Source organism: Meriones unguiculatus, chromosome 4, assembly GCF_030254825.1.
Source record: "Meriones unguiculatus strain TT.TT164.6M chromosome 4, Bangor_MerUng_6.1, whole genome shotgun sequence".
NCBI lineage: Eukaryota > Metazoa > Chordata > Mammalia > Rodentia > Muridae > Meriones > Meriones unguiculatus.
In genome coordinates, this window is record NC_083352.1 from 70,613,554 (window position 1) to 70,632,369 (window position 18,816).

Genomic DNA, 18,816 nt, shown 5'->3' on the forward strand with positions numbered 1-18,816 from the left:
ACTCAGACCTGCTTGCTTTTCTCTTCTGGATTAAAGGTGTGTTTCTCTTCCAGTGGGATCACACAGACCTAGAAGATCTTTGGATATGATCTCTTGCCAGAACAGCCATGTTCTGAACTAAAATTCCTCTACAGTTGGGGAATTTTATTAAAAGATACTTTCAGCATAGATTTTAATTGAGACAGTCAAGAGAAAGAAGGAGGAAGGTGCTTGAGAAGAAAGTAGGACACACCAGAGAACATGGGTTCTGGCTTCTCTCAGAGAGTTGCCTATTTTTCTCTTTTTCTGGTTCCTGAGGGGAAAAGACATGGACTCACTATACAGCTGAGGTTTGCCCTAAACTCACTGTGTAGCCCAAACTGGTCCCCAAAATCTGGAGATTCCTAACTCGTCTTCTTTAGTGCTGGGTGATAGGCATGTCCCAGCATGCCTGCTTTTTATTTAACATGCTTAAATGTGTTAGTTGTCATAATTATTCACATTTTCTTTTTTAATTTTTTAATTCCGTTATCTCTGTCCATTCTACTCGATTTCTTTTCTTTTTTTTTTTTTTTCTTCATGGATTATAATGTCTTGCTTTTGAACTCTGTTCTTACATATCCTATTCCTGAAGTTGCAAGATGCATTTAAGATTTGTGAAGCTAGGACTGGAGAGATGGCTCAGAGGTTAAGAGTACTGTCTGCTCTTCCGGAGGACCTGAGTTCAATTTCCAGCAACCACATGGTGACTCCCAACCATCTATAATGAAATCTGGGGCTCTCTTCTGGCATGCAGGTGTACATGCAGGTAGGCCACTGTATACATAACAACATAAAAAGGCTTATGAAGCTGGGCCAGAGAATGGCCTGGGGTAATTTTTCTCATTAGCAGCAAAATGACATTTGGGGGCCAAACAATTCTTTGTTTGCAGAGAGAGGATTCCAGTACCATAGTTTTCTGCTGCTTTTGTTTTTATTTTTGTTTTGAGACAGTCTCTCTGGGTAGTTCTGGTCTGGAACTTGGCATATAGATGAGGCTGTCCTTGAACTCATAGAGATACACTTTCCTCTGTTTTCTGAATGCTGTGATTAAAGGCATGTGCCACCACCATTCCTGGCAAATTATTATTACTTTTTTTTTGGGGGGGGTAAGATATCTTAGGGTTATCATTGCTGTGATGAAACATTATCACTAAAGCAACTTGGGGAGGAAAGAATTTATTTGGCTTACACTTCTGCATCATTGTTCATCACTGAAGGAAGTCGGGACAGGAACCTGGAGGCAGGAGCTGATGCAGAGGCTGTGGAGGGGGCTGCTTACTGGCTTGCTCTAATAGCTTGTTCAGCTGCTCTCTTATAGAGCCAAGAACCACCAGCCCAGGGATAGCCTCACCAACAATGGACTGGGTCCTTCTCCATCAATCACTAATTAAGAAAATGCTCTATAGGCCTCTCTACAGCCCAGTCTTAGGGAGGCATTTCTCAGTTCAGGTTCCCTCCTCTCAGATGACTCTAAGCTGTGTCAAGTTAGATAAAATTAGGCAGCACAGAGAGTGTCTCACTATGTAACCCTTCTGTCTCACTGTGTGATCTACTCTGGTCTTGAACTCTTTTTTATCTTGGCTTGGCCTCCAAAATGCTTCGGTTATAGTATATACCACCACAGCTGGCTGCATTATAGGATTTTTTTACCAGCATCCTTGGTGTCTGCTTCCTACATGCTAGTAACCTCCCTCCCCAAGTGGTGATGAGAAAGAATACATATACATACTGCTAAATATCACTGGAAAATGAGGAGAATTACCTGAGTTGAGAACTATGGCTTTAGATTTAGTTTTCTCCCACTGGTCTTGTTGTGTGTTCTTTCAAAAGCTCCATGAATTGGGAACGGTTGTTCAGCCTGATTGGAATAGGCTATTTCTTGCCCATGTGTGAATTTAGGAAACCTTTTGGATGGTCTCGACACATGCATGTTCTGATGAATATTCAAGGGAGACCTATTGTAAATAATAAAAAAGGGGGGTGGGATATATAATGTTTATTATTTGCCCTGATTATCATGGTGTCATTATTTAACCTGCTATCACAAATAATAAGACACAGATACCTGCTAGAATCTATAGTTGCCTTATTTACCTTTGGTTGGGTAGATATTTCACCTATGCTGGTTCAGTAACCTCACCATCCATCTCCCAGCCCCCATTCAATGCCATCCACCTTGACCTTCCTCATCAGGTCAACCTTCCATCCATAATCTCATGGTACTTGTATTCTTTATCTGGGCTTTTTCATGCCATTATGTCAGCCCACGTGGTTTTTGTTTTTGTTTTTTTTTTCACACTAACCCATCATGGTGCTCTCCTTCCTCCTCTCTTCCCATCCCTCTTTCTCCTGTGATTGTCCTGTCCTGTCCTGTCCTCTCCAAGCCTGGGGACTTTAGCCACTCCTACCCCATTCTGACCTGCCCAGGTATAGGCCATTCAATCAACCAATCAGGTCTGATGACTTAGGCAGGTTTCCACAACAAGGAGAGGTTTAAATGAGAATGTGCTCTTCTGAGCAGGGACAAGATTGGGGGCCAGTAATTAACATTAGACTAACAGAGACCCTCTGTGGATCTCTGCAGGTCTCCATCTGAGTGTCTCTGAAGTATACAGCCACCTTGAGCAGTTCAGCTCAGCCCAACATGTCTGCCAGGCCTCCACTCACCAGTGTTTCCCGTCTTATGCCTCTCCTGGCCTAAAAGCTTTCAAGGCATTAAGCTAAAATAATATGAGTCCACCCCATTTGTTTACTGTCTTGGATGGGGGTAGGGGATTGGGGTGTGGCTGATGACTAGCACTTTGGATCTTCTTTTCATATACTTTATTTATTGTTTGATTATTTCAAATTAGAGAGTAAATTTTGTTTTGTTTTTATATTTTGGCCAGGAGTGGCAGTCCTACTGATAATGAATGATATGAATCAATTATTAGTTAAAATGGAAAGCATTTTTGAACATTTATTGACTAAAATTCATTTTATTTATTTGTATAAAATTAATATCTGATGTGTTCCTTGTTCAAAGTCTTCTGTAATTTCTGTGGTACAGCATGACTATTAAATGGACCCAAAGCTTACAATTACTTTTAATATTCCTCTTTAATACAAGTTCTCACAGTTGGAGCTAAATATTGGTTACTGTGGCCCTGTAACTATTATATAGTAGTGCACAATTAAAGGACGTGCACTAACCTGATGAAGCAGAGCAGTGAAATGTGTCATGCTTTTAGGGCATTCCCACAGCAGGCTCAAAGACTTCTATAACTCACATCATCTACTAGCTAAACCTTAGGCATCAAAGCCAGTTAACTTGATTGAAGTTGAAAGTACTGTTGAGTTAATGTGGGGGAGAAATGTGGAAGAAGAGAAAATCATTTTGCTCAGAGTATGAGATGAAACTGTACTAAAGAATAATGCTTTAAGGATGGGAGTGACTTGGAACTCGCTTGTGGTAAGCCATTGAAGAAGGGGGAAAGTAGCAGAATAGAGATAAAGTAGAGAATTTTTACTTTGTTGTGGATGAGGTACTACTTGGTAACTGCTGCTGAGTTTATAGCATGTTTTGTTAGGTATCTAAGTATGATTTATTCGGCATACCTGTAGGGAAAGGAAGATACAAATGTAGCAGAAAGGGTGAAATCATCTAGCTATTGATGAACTTGAACATCACAAAACCATAGTTGAATGGAATTTTACATATGCTGTATGCAACTTTGTGGCAGACTTAAAGTACAAACTGTTGATGGGTAGGATGTTAGTTTTCTACAGCTGGGGGTTGATAATGAAATACACTTTAAGAGCTTCAAAAATGAGGTTGACTGTTTTTAGTATCAAGACAAAATACTTAATGATGGACATTTTCATCATTGGGTGAATTTTATCATGTCTGTTCCTTATTACCTGAACATTTTTTGATGATATGAGTGAATTTTTTAGTTAAAATGTCTGCCTTTGTTCAGTGATGATAAATCTTTAGACAAATGTTTGTGTGGGTATGGAAGACTGTAACATCACTGGGCTTTTACTTTGTTTACTTAAAGAAGCCAGGGCGTTTTTCTTACTCCAGAATGTGTGTCATAGAGCCACATTAAATGTTAAATCAGGAGATCTGAGGGTCATCTGAATAGGAGGGGAGAAAGAGGATGCTCTTGACAAAACCTTTGTTCTGAAAGATACTCATTTGTACTGATGTATTGTTTTGCTTTTTTTTTATTTTGCTTTTTAAAGCAAGCCCTTTTTCAAACACTATAGCTTAACAGACTTTCACAAAAGAAATTGTTACTCAGAACATTTTATTAAAACTTTTTTTTTTTTTTAGAGCTAGATACTCACTGTATCATCGTGGCTTTAAAAAAATACCTGTCCTCTTTTTAAACGTTACTCAGAAGGAAGTATGGTGAGCTATTTGAAATCTAGAAAACCCACCAGGTTTAATAGTTACGGAAGTAGACCCATGAGAGGTAGCATATAGGCCTTTGATTCCTGTGATCTGATTGAAATAGACTCAGGCTTTACAAAAGAAAAAGAAGATAGTTGAGTAAGATCAAAGCAGCAAAAATTATCAGTGCTTTTAAAAACAGTGCGTTAAGTAGCCTTTTATAACTATACTGTGGGTTTTGTTTCATATTCATAAGTATATTGACATGGCAGTTTTCTTTTAAAACTTTGACCACTGATTCTTAGAAGGGCCTCTTCAGTTCTACAGTGGGACTTTTAAGAACTAGAAGGAGCCAGGTGTGGGGCAGTGGAGGAGGCAGTGGCACACACCTGTAATCCCCAGCACTCAGCAGGCAGAGGCAGGAGGATCTCTGTGAGTTTGAGGACAGCCTGGTTTACCAAGCTAGTTCCAAGACAGCCAGAGCTACACAGAGAAACCCTGCCTTGAAAAAACTAAACAAAAAAAAGGACTAAGAAACTGCTCAAGCTCACAGCTGTTTCAAATCTTTTATATCTGTTGGATGGATCATTTCATTTATAGCAGATAAAACTGTTCAAATCTAAAGTTTTCTGGAATTACACTATCTATAGTGTGTCTGTTCTTTTCCTCAAGTGGATTTTTTTTTCCATGAATATGACAATTTCAGAGGTTTATTTTTTTTCCATGAATATGACAATTTCAGAGGTTTATTTTTTCCATGAATATGACAATTTCAGAGGTTTATTTTTTCTCATGTATCTTTTATAGATTTCATTTTATGAAAAGTATTAAAATGGGATTTTTCCCCCTTTGTTGTTTTCAGTAGTGATTTTTTAAAGTAATCATGGTTGACATACTGTGGCAATGCCATTTGTAAAATACCTTTTGTAAACTGTTAAAGATGGGGTTGTAGCTCAGGGTAGATCACTGGCCTTATTCTGTGTGAGTCCTGGATTCAGCAGCTGTCCTATACAAAACCAAAACATTTTCCATCAGCCTCATAAAATCACTAGAATGAGAATCTATCGGAACGACTCCTTACTGAATAGCGCTTGTTTCTTTGACTGTGGATGCCAGTGTATATGCATTTGCATTTGGCCTTTAATGAAAATGTTGCACCACATTGAAGTTTTTGTTTTGTTTTCCTGTTTCCCCTTGACAGGAAGTGGAGGAAGAAATGGCAGGCCCTAGTCAACTTTGCATTCGCCGCTGGACTACCAAGCATGTAGCTGTGTGGCTGAAGGATGAAGGGTTTTTTGAATATGTGGACATTTTATGTAATAAGCACCGACTTGATGGAATCACATTGCTCACACTAACTGAATATGATCTCCGCTCCCCTCCTCTGGAAATCAAAGTCCTAGGAGACATCAAAAGATTAATGCTCTCAGTCCGAAAATTACAGAAAATACATACTGATGTTTTGGAGGAGATGGGCTACAACAGTGACAGTCCTATGAGTCCTATGACTCCATTCATCAGTGCTCTTCAGAGTGCAGACTGGCTGTGTAATGGAGAGCCCACACATGACTGCGATGGGCCCATCACTGACTTGAATCCTGATCAGTACCAGTACATGAATGGCAAAAACAAACATTCTGTTCGGAGACTGGACCCCGAGTACTGGAAGACCATACTGAGTTGTGTCTATGTTTTTATCGTGTTCGGGTTTACGTCTTTCATCATGGTTATTGTCCATGAGCGAGTGCCTGACATGCAGACCTATCCTCCACTCCCAGATATATTCTTAGACAGGTAAATTTTGTTCCTAGATGCCAAGTTTATAGGAGGGTTCTGGACTCACAGCAGTGGTAATATGTGGTTTGATTACGTTGTGATTATAGCTGCCATTTGTACTCCATTTGCCTTGTCTGGTGCCATCAAAGGATATGTTTTGCCAAGCTTGGTGGCACATACCTGTACTCTGGAAACTGAGGTAGGTAGACACAAGGTTCAGATTCTGGGCAGAGTGTAAGGGCTGTTATGTCAGGAGGATGTTTGTAATAGTCCTAGCTGCCTTTTTTTTTTTTAAGTTATATTAATTGAATTTATTTGCAATAGTACAAATTAATTCAGGGCTTGATTCTGTTTTTATTTTGTACAGAATAAAACTAAGTAAATATATATTAAGTAGAAAAGAAATATCTTTGATTATAGAAAACAAAAAAACAACAAAAGTAAGGTTTCTCCTTCAGTGATCGTATTCTCCATGGCTGGTGACTGAGCCCAGGGCTGAGTTCATGTTGGGCACCAAGCCACATCTGCAGCTATCTGGTGGGAACATCAAAAAAAGCAGTGAGCCCATCTGTTAAAGTAATGGAATTCTGGTTAGTGCGCAGCCTCCTCATCTCCTACAGTATACTCAGTAAGCTGTTCTTCCTGTTTAAAAAAAAGAAAAAGAATGACAGTAGTGGGTTTAAAAGCATTAAGGAAATAATCTATGACTATAGTAAACAGACAGGAAATAATAGATAAGAAGTGAAGCTGTCTACCTGCATCCTTCAATGTGCAATTGATGCAGGCAAGCTACTGGTGAATGCTAAAATCTATTTGCTGGGAAGCTGCTGAGCAGCAGAGTAGTCACATGATTGAAATTTTGTCTTCCATGATAATTATTTGCTGAGGAAAGCAGTACTTTTACAGTGCTGGGACCTTACAGAGGTCATCGTTCACCACATGGACAGGTCCACCATCACAGGGGGACAGACTGACAGTGTGCACTGGATGTGATGTTCAAAGCATCACCTTGATGATACTCTGATGATCTTGCTCCTCAGAAAATTTTAACATAAATCTGATCATGGATAGTCAAATACACAAAAAGGAGCATTCAGCTGATCTAGATTCTCCAGAAATGTCAGTGTGAAAACAAAACCCAGGGGGAATCATGAGGGAAATTGAAGGGACAGGCATGATAATTGGATCCTAATCAAGAAAATTTAGGTACAGATGATGTATTGAGGCTAGTTAGAAAGTGTGACTGTGAGTTACATATTAGCCGGTGCCAGAGTCAGTGCTGCAGTCCTCAGGGAGCAGCGGTCTGAAGGGCCATCCTTGGTCTGAGATGAGTGGTGGAGGTTTATCTGTTAGCTTTCTTTGGAGGACTCTAAAATGAAATGAAGTGAATATAGCAAATCAGTAAATATAAACAACTGAATGATGTAAGTGATGAAGAGTATTAAGTACTTATTCTTGTAAGTTTTTCAGAAGGATTGGGATAATTTGTGGTAGTGGAGGGAACAGGAATTGGAGACAGATCTTTGCTGTAGGTCAGTGAAGAATTATAAAGAAGTAGGCTTGGAGCTGGACCACAGGTTTTAGTTTGTTTGAGTGAGGCTGTGTTGTAGGATGGTGTACTGCCTCTGGGATGAGCTGGAGTTTGTTTGTTTTTGTCTTTTACATATTCTTATGTGTGCCTAAAGCAGAGGATTCTTGAAATTGAGGTTATGAGGAGAATATTGGTAATGACAAGGTTTGATTTGTAACCATCAGTGTAGGTTGCTATGATAGGGCAAAGGGCAAGACCATAGGAAGAGAAATAAAAATAGAAGGGAGCAAGAATGCTATTATATACCATTACAACAGAAGGCATAATGGGAGAGAGGGAGGAGGCAGAAGGGAGCAAGGACAGAGCATCACTGAGTACATGAAAGCTGTTTAAAAAGAGGTTTTTGTTAGATCTAGAAAATTATAAGAATTTTCACAAGTTTCATCGTAACTTTTGTGTGAATATAAGCTTATATTGAGTAAAAGCTAAAATAACCATTCTTAAACAAAATTATTAAATGGTGAGTGAGAGTTGGGCAGTGGTAGCACACACCTGTAATCCCAGCTCTTGGGAGACAGAGGCAGCTGGATCTCTATGAGTTCGGGACCAACCTGGTCTACAGAGTGAGTTTCAGGACAGCCAAGGCTACACAGAGAATCCCTGTCTCAAAAAACAAAAAACAAAGAAACAAACAAAGTGGGTGAGAGGCATATACAAAGGAAAAAGGGTGTATATGTGAGTGTGTGGAATGTGGGTGTGTTACTCAAAGATTTCATGTGAGATGAAATAGAGTAAAACTGCCCCTGGGGAGCAGTAATTAGGTTTAGTTTTGAGAAGGAAGTAGAAGAATTATTTATTTTTTTTAAGATTTACTTTTATCCTGAGTATGGAAAATTATTTAAACGTGTGTGTGTGTGTGTGTGTCTCTGCGTGTTTGTCTGTGTATATGTATTTATTTTTGTTGGGAGCCGGGTCTCACTATATAGTCCTTGAACTCTTTTTTAATTAATTAATACATCTGTTCTGCCTGTATGTATTCTGTGTGAGGGTACCAGATCTCCTGGAATTGGAGTTACAAACAGTTGTGAGCTGCCTTGTGGTTGCTGGGAATTGAATTTAGGACCTTAGAAAGAACAGCCAGTACTCTTAACCTCTGAGCCATCTTTTTTTTTTTACTTTGTTTTATTTTTTTTAATATAATTTTTTAAAAAATATTTATTTTTATGAATATGAGTGCTCTATCTTCTGGACAGCTGCATGCCAGAAGAGGAATGATCACATTATAGATGGTTGTGAGCCACCATGTAGTTGCTGGGAATTGAACTCAGGACCTCTGGAAGAGCAGACAGTGCTCTTAACCTCTGAGCCATCCCCAGCCCCCTTAATATAATTTTTTATTTATTACAATTTATTACAATTTTATTTTTACAATTTATCTCGGCTGTAGCCCCACTCTTGTTCCCTCCCAATCCCACCCTCCCTCCTTCATCTCCTTCCATGCCCCTTCCCTAGTCCATAGTAGAGGACCTCCTCCCCTTTCATCTGACCTTTAGCCTATCAGGTCTCATCAGGACTGTCTTCCTCTATGGCCTGGTCAGGCTGTCCCCCCTCAGGGGGAGGTAATCAAAGAGCCAGTTCATGTCAGAGACAGCCCCTGCTCCCCTTATTAGGGAACCCATTTGGAGACTGAGCTGCCCTCAGCTACACCTGTGCAGAGGTTATAGGTTATCCCCATGCATGGACCTTGGTTGAAGTATCAGTGTCAGGAAAGACCCCTAGGCCCAGATTTTTTGGTTCTGTTGGTCTCCTTGTGGAGCTCCAGACTCTTCCAGGTCTTTCTATCTCCCCCTTCTTTCATAAGATTCCCAGCACTCTGCCCAGAGTTTGGCTATGCATCCGCTTTAATACCCTGCTGGGTAGAGTCTTTCAGAGGTTCTCTGTGGTAGGCTCCCATCTTGTTCCTTTTTTTCACCTTCTTCCAATGTCTATCCCATTTGGCTTTCTGAATGAAAATTGAGCATCTTACCCAGGGTTCTCCTTGCTTAGCTTCTTTAGATGTATAAATTTTAGTTTGATTATCCTATATTATATGTCTGATATCCACTTATAAGTGAGTATATACCATGTGTGTTTTTCTGCTTCTGAGCTGTCTCTTAAGACCCTGTCTTTGAACTCTTTCAAGACAGGGTTTCTCTGTGTAGCTCTGGCTGTTCTGGAACTTGCTCTATCGACCAGATTCCCCTCAAACTCAGCAATCCACTGCCTCTGCCTCCTGAGTACTGAGAACAAAGGTGTTTGCTACCATGCCTGGCTTCTATGTATATTATTTTTAAAGTTTTTATTTTATGGGTGTTACAACACATGCATTTGAGTCTAGCAAATCAAACATTTGCTGATAATATATCAGAAACTTATTTTTAAATAATTCTTTTGGCATATATAAAATTTTACTATTATTAAAGTTGAGAAGGCAAATGTACATAATAATATGTTGCTAAATATTTGATACTTGAGGACTCTGTGTTTTTCAGAGTTAACCCCTATTTTTTATTTTTTTTTATAGTCCTCAATTCTGAGAATACCACTTCACATAAATTCGTAATACAAAATGGCAGGTATTTAGGACCATTTAGAGATTGTTGGAAGTGCTATTGTAATCCAGAGCCAAAAATCATGTAATAATTTTTTGTTGGGTTTTTGTTTTTTTTTGAGACAAAGTTTCTCTGTGTAGCCCTGGCAGTCCTGGACCTCTCTCTGTAGACCAGGCTGCCCTTGATCTCAGAGATTCACCTGCCTGTGCCTCCCAAGTGCTGGGATTAAAGGTGTGCACCACTGCTACCCAGCAATAGTAGTTTTTAAAATCAGCCATCACAAAACAGTCCAAGAGTATGATAACTTGTTGTTTATATGTTAAGAAGTATCAAATAGAAAAATTGATGATTACATCTCTTTTTATAATTAAAGCGTTGCTTTTTATCAGAGCAGAGGGACCTGCATATGAAAGAGACTATGATTCATAACATATAGCAGTCTTTGAATCTGAACTGAGGTGTTACAGGCAGCATTCACTGGCATTGTGTGAGTGTTCAGAAATAAGACTACATTAAAATTGTGCAATGTGGTGTGGGTGAGGTGGGCACTACCAGAAACACCTCAGACTCATTACATGTTGGACAATGAATAGTTTTTTGGTTGTTCCCAGTTCAGAAACCTTTTCTTGTAGTCATATTTTTCCTTTTTCTTTTTTTCTTGTCTGTTTGCAGGCTCCCTTCCTCATTCAGTCCTATAACCTACAGTTTAAGAAGTTGGGTGCTGGGCTGGAGAGATGGCTCAGAAGGTTCAGAGTGTGTACTGGTACTGTTCTTACAGAGGACCTGCACCCACTCCAGTAGCTCACAATTGCTAGAACTCAAACTCCAAGGGATCTGAGAACTTCTAGTTTTCTCAACCACCTGTGTTCACATGTACATACATATGCACACACAATAGACATAATTAAAAATAAAATTATTTAAAAAGAAGTTGAATGCTATAGTCTGGAAGAGAAGGGTTATTTATTTACAGAGAACTACTACTGTAATTCAGTGACCGCTAGTAGGTTCTGATGAGTGGAATGGTTTTTGAAACAGATTTTCAATTCCCTAGGTTTTCCAGATATCATCTTCTGAAAGAAATAAAGTTCTACGGAGCAGTTCTGAGGTTGCTATTAGAACAGTATTGTATTGAGAAGGGTGCATGTATCTACTCGTCTTCAGTTTCATAAAGAGCTGTTTTCTGTTGCAGTGTTCCTAGGATCCCGTGGGCCTTCTCCATGACTGAAGTGTGTGGTATGATTCTGTGCTACATCTGGATCTTGGTTCTCCTCCTACACAAGCACAGGTATCACTCGCTGATTCCTGAAGAGAGGAAATCTCTGACTCTGATGTTGATTGTCAAGCCTGGTCCTTCCCTCTGCATTTCCCTGGAAGAGTTCCCTCTGCACAGTGGGACAGAGCTTTTGACAAAGAAAAACTAGGGTTTAGTTAACGAATGTCATAAGACCAATATTTTTTAGTAATATTATGAAAGAATGATGCATTTTATAGGGAAAGAGATAGTCAGCCTTGGGTGGATGCTTGCTCGTCTACCCTCCTCTTCCTCTCTTCTTCTTTAGAAACGCCTCTTCAATAGATAGGTAGATAGGTAGATAGAAATGCTCCTGAGGATGGTGTTTGGTTATAAGTGTTTGAATAGAGGCGGGAAAACCCATTAAAAAAGGTTATCTTCATGCTCTACACGTCTGAGACAGTGTAGAGATTTGCTAAATGGAGAGAGTGCTTCTTGACAGTTTCACCCAGAAATAACCAAGGGGAGACAGCAGCAAGGAAGGCCTAAGTATAGGAAGGCCCTTTTCTACGTTAATGAGTCTTGTTTGATGTTAAAAAAATATATATATAGGAAAGAAAACAAGGCTTAGTGGTAAGGAAAACATTAAAGATTGTCTTGTGGTTAGCTGCTGTTTTTAGAACCCTGGAGAGGAATGATGGTGTTGTCTTGCAACTTGGGGACCTCTCTCCTCACCAGGAAGCTCTGTGGTAGCCACATACATCCTGAGCTACAGTTATTTTAGTATATTGAAGGTGAAAAAAAGGTTGATGACTGCTATTTTTTTGTCACATTTTGAGGCTTTAGAACCCATTTCTCACTGAGTTTTGTAGATGAAATGGTAGATGAAATAGTAGATGAAATGGTTTAAACTTATATATATCATTGCTTTCCAGTTAGCTTTGCCTCACAGGACCCTGTGTGCAAAGGGTCTGTCCACTCTTGAAAATAAAAACAAATTTAACCTTATAAGAAACCTTGGTAGACTAGCTGAAGCATCGTGGTGACTAGCAGATCCAAGCAGTGGTGTCTCCTTAGTTAAAGGAGACAAATCCAGGACGTAGTGTTTATCGAGCCGAAGAAGATTCTCAAATGTTGTCTTTGTGTCACTTTCATTGGGTCCTCTGAAAGGTTGTTGAAATGCAGGATCCTAAGCTCCATCCAGATGTGCACACTGAAGATTGAAGCACACCTGTCTTATGTTCAGTACCATTTTTGAGGGAAAGTCCCCTAAACACTCAGTCTGTTTAGATTTAGGGCATTTAAAGAAATAATAGTATAAATGATGTCACAGTTTATAATTACTCAAATTATGCTTATTCAAAGTTCCCGTTTTAGATTATACTTAACGTAAAACTTAGTATTATTTTTAAGAACTTAGTATTTCATAGCTTAAGTTAGGAACAATTTAGAATGACAGTCCTATAGCCACTCTTATGAACCAGTTTAGTGTGTTAATGAACAAAAGTAGAATCTCAGGTGATTAACTTTACCCTCCTATAAACACTTTAAGGGGCTGGCAAGATGACTTAGTGGTAAAAAGCACTTGCTTCTCTTTATAGCACCAAAGTTCAGTGCCCAGTGCCCACGTTGACTAGCTCTCGGTTGCCTGAACTCCAGTTCCTCCAAGGGTACCTACACTTCCATGCACACACCCACAGGCAATCACACATTGTAATTAAAAGCAATAAAAATAAATCTTTAAAATTGCTTGCATAAAGCTGGGCAGTGGTGGTGCAGGCCTTTAATCCCAGCACTTGGGAGGCAGAAGCAAGTAGATCTCTATGAGTTTGAAGCCAGCCTGGTCTACAGAGTGAGTTCCAGGACAACCAAGGTCACACAGAGAAATCCTGTCTCAGAAACACAAACACACACACACACACACACACACGCACACACACACACACACACACACAAAAGAATTCAAACTGAGACCCAAAAGTCTTGGCCACACCTGCCACCGTTCTGTCTCACGGGGAGTACTGAGAAGATTATAAGCAACGGTGCTAATATCAAGCTTCCCATTATTACTTCTGTCTTGAAAATTCCACTTTTGTGTGGTTACATTTTATACTGAAAGGATGCTCTTTCTGATCTGCACTTGCTGCATGTGGCTATTGTAATTTCAATTAGTAAATATTAAATTGAGATATTTTACATGAACCTCATTTTGGGTGCTCAATGGCCACATGCAGCTGGCTACATGGTTCATAGAACATCCCCATCACTGCAGAATTGTTTTGGATAATAACATTTTAGATGGTCGTCTAAGAGTCCTTTCCTCCGAATTAGAGTTAAACATAGTGATACATATATAATGAAACCCATTGCTTTGAATGCAAGCTTAATAATGAAACCACATACACATATGCATATCCCAAATGCTTTATAGAGGTGTAATTTAAATGTAATGAATTTTTCTCCCTTTAAATTTACAGGTCTATAGTTAGTAAGCAGCTTTTGAACAAATAGCACCACAGTCTAGATTTTAGAACACTAGCTGAACGTTCCCTCTTGTCCTTTCATTATTAATTCCAATCCCAGCTCCAGCCCCAGGCAAACACTGACCTATTTATCTCTATGGTTTTCCCTTAAATACAGAACTTGTAAGTGGAGGGAAAGATTTCTGCCTTAAAGACTGGTGGTTTTCCCTTGCTTTCTCTCTAGGAAAGTGTTTGATACCTCAGAGGGTTTGAAGCATCTCTGATTTCTGCCTTGCTCACTCTGTTCACAGGTCAATTCTTCTGCGAAGGCTCTGTAGTCTGATGGGCACTGTGTTCTTGCTTCGCTGCTTTACCATGTTTGTGACTTCCCTCTCCGTTCCAGGACAGCACCTGCAGTGCACTGGAAAGGTAGCCTGCTACCTTCTATTTGTTCTTTCTTGTTCTTGTTGGATTAATGACACAGTATATGTAGGAGTACCAAGATCTTGCTCTTTGTGTTAAAATGTGCTTTTTTTAAATATGCAAATCGGTGGTCAACATCTAGAAATAACTGGGTGAGGTAACTTTAAGCTACATTCATCTCCCTGTGATTTCCGTCCATGGATATTAGCTCCATGCTTTGTGACTATGGGAAAAAAAAATATTTTGACTGTCTTTTTCTGCTACTGTTTTACTTTCTTACCACACTGAGCATCTTTTTTCAATGTTTTTATTAGCATATATTAATTATGCACCATAATGGGTTTCATTATTACACCCTCATACATATTCACAAAGCATTACACCCTTGAGATCTCAGCATCTTTAGATCTTCATATGTTGTGCTCTGGTCTCTTCATTGCTTTTATTACTCCTTTTCTTTAAACATTGCAGTTGAAGCATTTTCCAGTACTCTGAAAACTTTCAAGATATATGAAATATTCATGAAATTTTTTCCTTTGGTTTTGGTGTGTGCTTCATAGCTTTCTGTTTTGTTGTAGTGTAGATAATATATCCTTTCTTCTGATTAAACAAAGAGAACAAATTATGCTGTTTTTAGGGAACAAAAGAGGGTTCTAAATTGTAGTTGTTTTAACTTTAAGATCTAGGATAAAGCCGGGCGGTGGTGGTGCAAGCCTTTAATCCCAGCACTCAGAAGGCAGAGGCAGGCGAATCTCTTGTGACTTTGAGGACAGCCTGGTCTCCAGAGTGAGTTGCAGAGCAGCCAAGCCTATGCAGAGAAACCTTGTTCCCCCACCCCCCAAAAAAATCTAGGATAAGATCTGCTTTTTAAATTTAAGCTCAGTGGTAGAGTGCTTGCCTGGTGTGCACAGGATCCAGGATTCAGACCCCAGCACCCACCTTTCACCTCTAACTAATTAAAAACAAATTAGCAAAATAATTTTAAAGGTTGAGGCTCTCAGGCTGCCGTAGTGCCACATGCCTTAATTCCAGCGCTTGTGAGGCTGAAGCACAGGCATATCTCTGAATTTGAGGTCAGCCTGTCTCCATACTGAGTTCCAGGACAGCCAGGGCTATGTAGAAACCAGTAGGATTTGCTGAAGGAGGCGGAGGCAGGAGGATCACAAGTTTGAGGCCAGCTTGGGCTACAGATTTTAAAGCTGGGCAGTCCTGATGAGACCTGATAGGCTAAGGTCAAATAGAAGGAGAGGAGGACCTCCCCTATCAGTGAACTAGGGGAGAGACATAGGGGGAGAAGACAGAGGGGGCCACAGCCAGGATACAGATTGAATAAATTGTAATAAATGATTTAAAAAAAAAAAAACTGGGCAGTGGTGGTGCATCCCTTTAATACCAGCACTTAGGAGTCAGAGGCAGGTGGATCTCTGAGTTTGAGGCCAGCCTGGTCTACACAGTGAGTTCCAGGACAGCTAGAAATACATGGAGAAATCCTGTCTCAAAAAACAAACACAACGGGGCTGGAGAAATGGCTCAGTGGTTAAGGGCCCTGTCTGCTCTTCCAGAAGTCCTGAGTTCAATTCCCAGCAACCACATGTTGGCTCACAACCATCTATACTGGTATCTGATGCCCTCTTCTGGCATGCTGGTGCACATGCAGATAGAGCATTTACCTACATAATAAATAAATCTAAAAAAACAAAACAAAACAAAAAAACACAACAAAACAAAAGAGAAAGACCCTGTCTAAAAGAAACAAAAGTTGAAGATCTCACCTGTCCTTGATACACAAAATTGTTATGAATGGTTTTAAATTTGGATAAAAAAAATTATTAATCTACTTTTGTAGGCAGAGAACTTGGTGGCTACATTAATACCTTTGTTATTTGTAGGTGCCATTGCCTGTACTGCAGTGATAGAAATAGCTGACATGCCAGTTAGGAAAGGAAGATTAAGCACCCAAAGGAGATGAAGAGCTTTAAAAATACTGTCCTTGAGACAAAGGGCAGCAAAGCCCTGCAGGTATTAGGCATGTGAGACTGAGCAGTGAGAAGGGGCCCAGTGCAATTTCAGACTTATCCAAAGCAAATATTTTTAAGGTTAAAAAGCTCTGTGGCAGTTCATGGTTTTCAATATAGAAAAAAAAAACTTTTTTTTTGTTTGTTTGTTTGGGTTTTTGTTTTTGTTTGGATTTTTTTTTTTTTTGAGACAGGATTTCTCTGTATACTTCTAGCTTTCCTGGAACTCACTGTGTAGACTAGGCTGTCCTTGACCTCAGAGATCTGCCTGCGTCTGCCTTTCAATTACTGGGACTACCACCTGGCAGAAAAACATTTTTTATTTTGGAGTTGTACAAGTTTCTTCTAAGAACTCAAATTACATATAAATGTTTGTTAAAAAGCAAAATCTCACATAGACCCCTTTACATCCCATCCTACAAGTAAAACAGTTAACAGTTGTGTCAGCACAGGTCTGATTTGAAGTTTCTTCTCTCTCCTTCCTCCCTTCCATCCTTCCTTCCTTGGAGTCATAGTCTTACTATGCAGCTCTAAATGGCCTAGAACTCACAGAAATCCTCCTGATTCTGTCTCAACTGCTAGAATTAAAAAGGTATTATGTATCATGCCCTGCAACATGAACCGTGTGTGTGTGTGTGTGTGTGTGTGTGTGTGTGTGTGTTAAAGATTATTTATTTATTTTTTTTACTTACATCCATGTGTCCGTGTCTGGATGACTAGGGTCCTTTGAAAGAACAGTGCATATTCTTAACCTCAGAGTCATCTCTCCAGCCTGGTGCCAGAGTTTTAAGGCTAAAGATCCAACTCCCAGAGTCCCAGTAGCTAAGCTGAGCCACCCATCCCAGTGTACCAGTTAAAGGGATAGAAGTGGTGGAAGGCAGAGAGAGTCGGTCCTTGTGGCCGCTTTGGGAAGAGGAACAGATACAGGGATCCATTACTCCCAAAAGCAATCATAGGGCACTGATACGAACTTTAGGTTTAAACAGAGGAGAAATTGGGGTAAAAGTGAGAAGCGTGCATAATAAGGCCTCCTTGGTCTAAGTGTGATCTGGTTGGTGATTGCCTCAGTTCTTGTTATTCCTTGAGGAGATAAGCCAGTTTCCATGAGGTGGCTTGTTTGAGGATGACCTCATGCTGAGGTAACCTGTCAAGGGAGGCTCCAGCGTGACTACAAATTTAGGACAATGGGTTTGAAAGGGAGTTGGGGACAGCTGACAGTAAGGCAACTCAGTTTTCATCCTTATCTTTCTTTGTACTTTCATTAATAAATTGAGTAGAAGCCATGATTACTGTGGCTTTGAGCAGAGTTAAGCATGTTACTTACCCACAGTAAATGAGATAGGTGTGCAAATGAAGGCAGAGCTGCCAGGCTTTTAGCCTACTCTGGGTTTCCTTGTGGCAGCTGAGGAGTCCTTGACTTCGATTGAGAATTCTCTGACTGTTTTAGAAGAGCTGTGTGGCTCAGAGGTGTGTGCTGTAGCTGAGTCACAGTGCCCAAGAGCAGCCTTTGGCAGTGGTAACAATTCTGCATTTGATTGCAGGTGGAAATGACTATGAACCAACATCCTACTTCATTCACTTTCTCGCCCACACCGTTTATATCAGTCTTGAGTCATCGCCAGCTAGTTAATGAAAGATAATAGCTAATGTTTTATGGTCTTCTTCTTTTTCTTAATATATGAATCTAATCTCCTAATATTGTTTCTGTATGTAATTTGAAGTGAGAGTAAAAAAAATTCTCCCAGACAGAATGCTAATTGATGAGCAAATTCAAACTGAACTGTAAAGAAACTGTAGTGAAGTTGTGTTTTCCCTCTGAGAGTTTGATGATTTTACTCTTAATAGATTAACGGAAGAAAGGCATATGAATTTACTAATACAAAGTAGGAGACTATGCCAATGTGTTGACATTTATGTCTTTCCTTATATAAAGGAACAAGGGACATGGGAAGTGTGGGTTTGGTGATACAAACCTTGGCAAGCTCAGGGGAGGAACTGCTTGGTTATTAATGACAGTCTTGTTGTCCAGACACGATTTCCCAGGTAACAGCATGTGGACACCTATGTCATCTCTGTCTGGGCTAGGAGGTGTTAGACCCCCAATCTCTGCTTCCAGAAAAAAGTCGTTCCCAGGCAGGTCTGAAGAGCTCAACACTTTTGTATTTGAATCTGTTGCTTAATCGACTAATTCTTTTTATTCAAGAAGACAGTTTTAAAGCTATTACCAAGTGCAGTTTTCTGAATAACTAGATCCAAAGATATCAAAGGAATAATGTGAGTGGAAGATTTTGCTTTCCTGTGAAGCTTGTTATATGGACAAGAGACTTTCCTGCCCCTGAGAAGGCTTATCAGAATAGCCACTTAAGAGAAGGCTGGATCTTTGTG

The 18,816-nt window shown here is 39.8% G+C and overlaps 1 protein-coding gene across 3 annotated transcripts in view; it reads left to right on the top strand.

Annotated features, from left to right (window-relative positions):
* Nucleotides 1-18,816, top strand: part of Samd8 (sterile alpha motif domain containing 8) — a 48,774-nt gene that overhangs the window by 22,393 nt on the left and 7,565 nt on the right. For 2 of the 3 annotated variants that reach the window (XM_021637507.2, XM_021637508.2), the window contains exons 2-4: nucleotides 5,601-6,193; nucleotides 11,490-11,585; nucleotides 14,305-14,422. In XM_021637507.2, the coding sequence (XP_021493182.1) occupies nucleotides 5,601-6,193; nucleotides 11,490-11,585; nucleotides 14,305-14,422 (807 nt within the window). Of the gene's footprint in view, nucleotides 1-613; nucleotides 788-5,600; nucleotides 6,194-11,489; nucleotides 11,586-14,304; nucleotides 14,423-18,816 lie in introns of all 3 variants that reach the window. The other variant, XM_060382105.1, reaches the window with a different exon arrangement.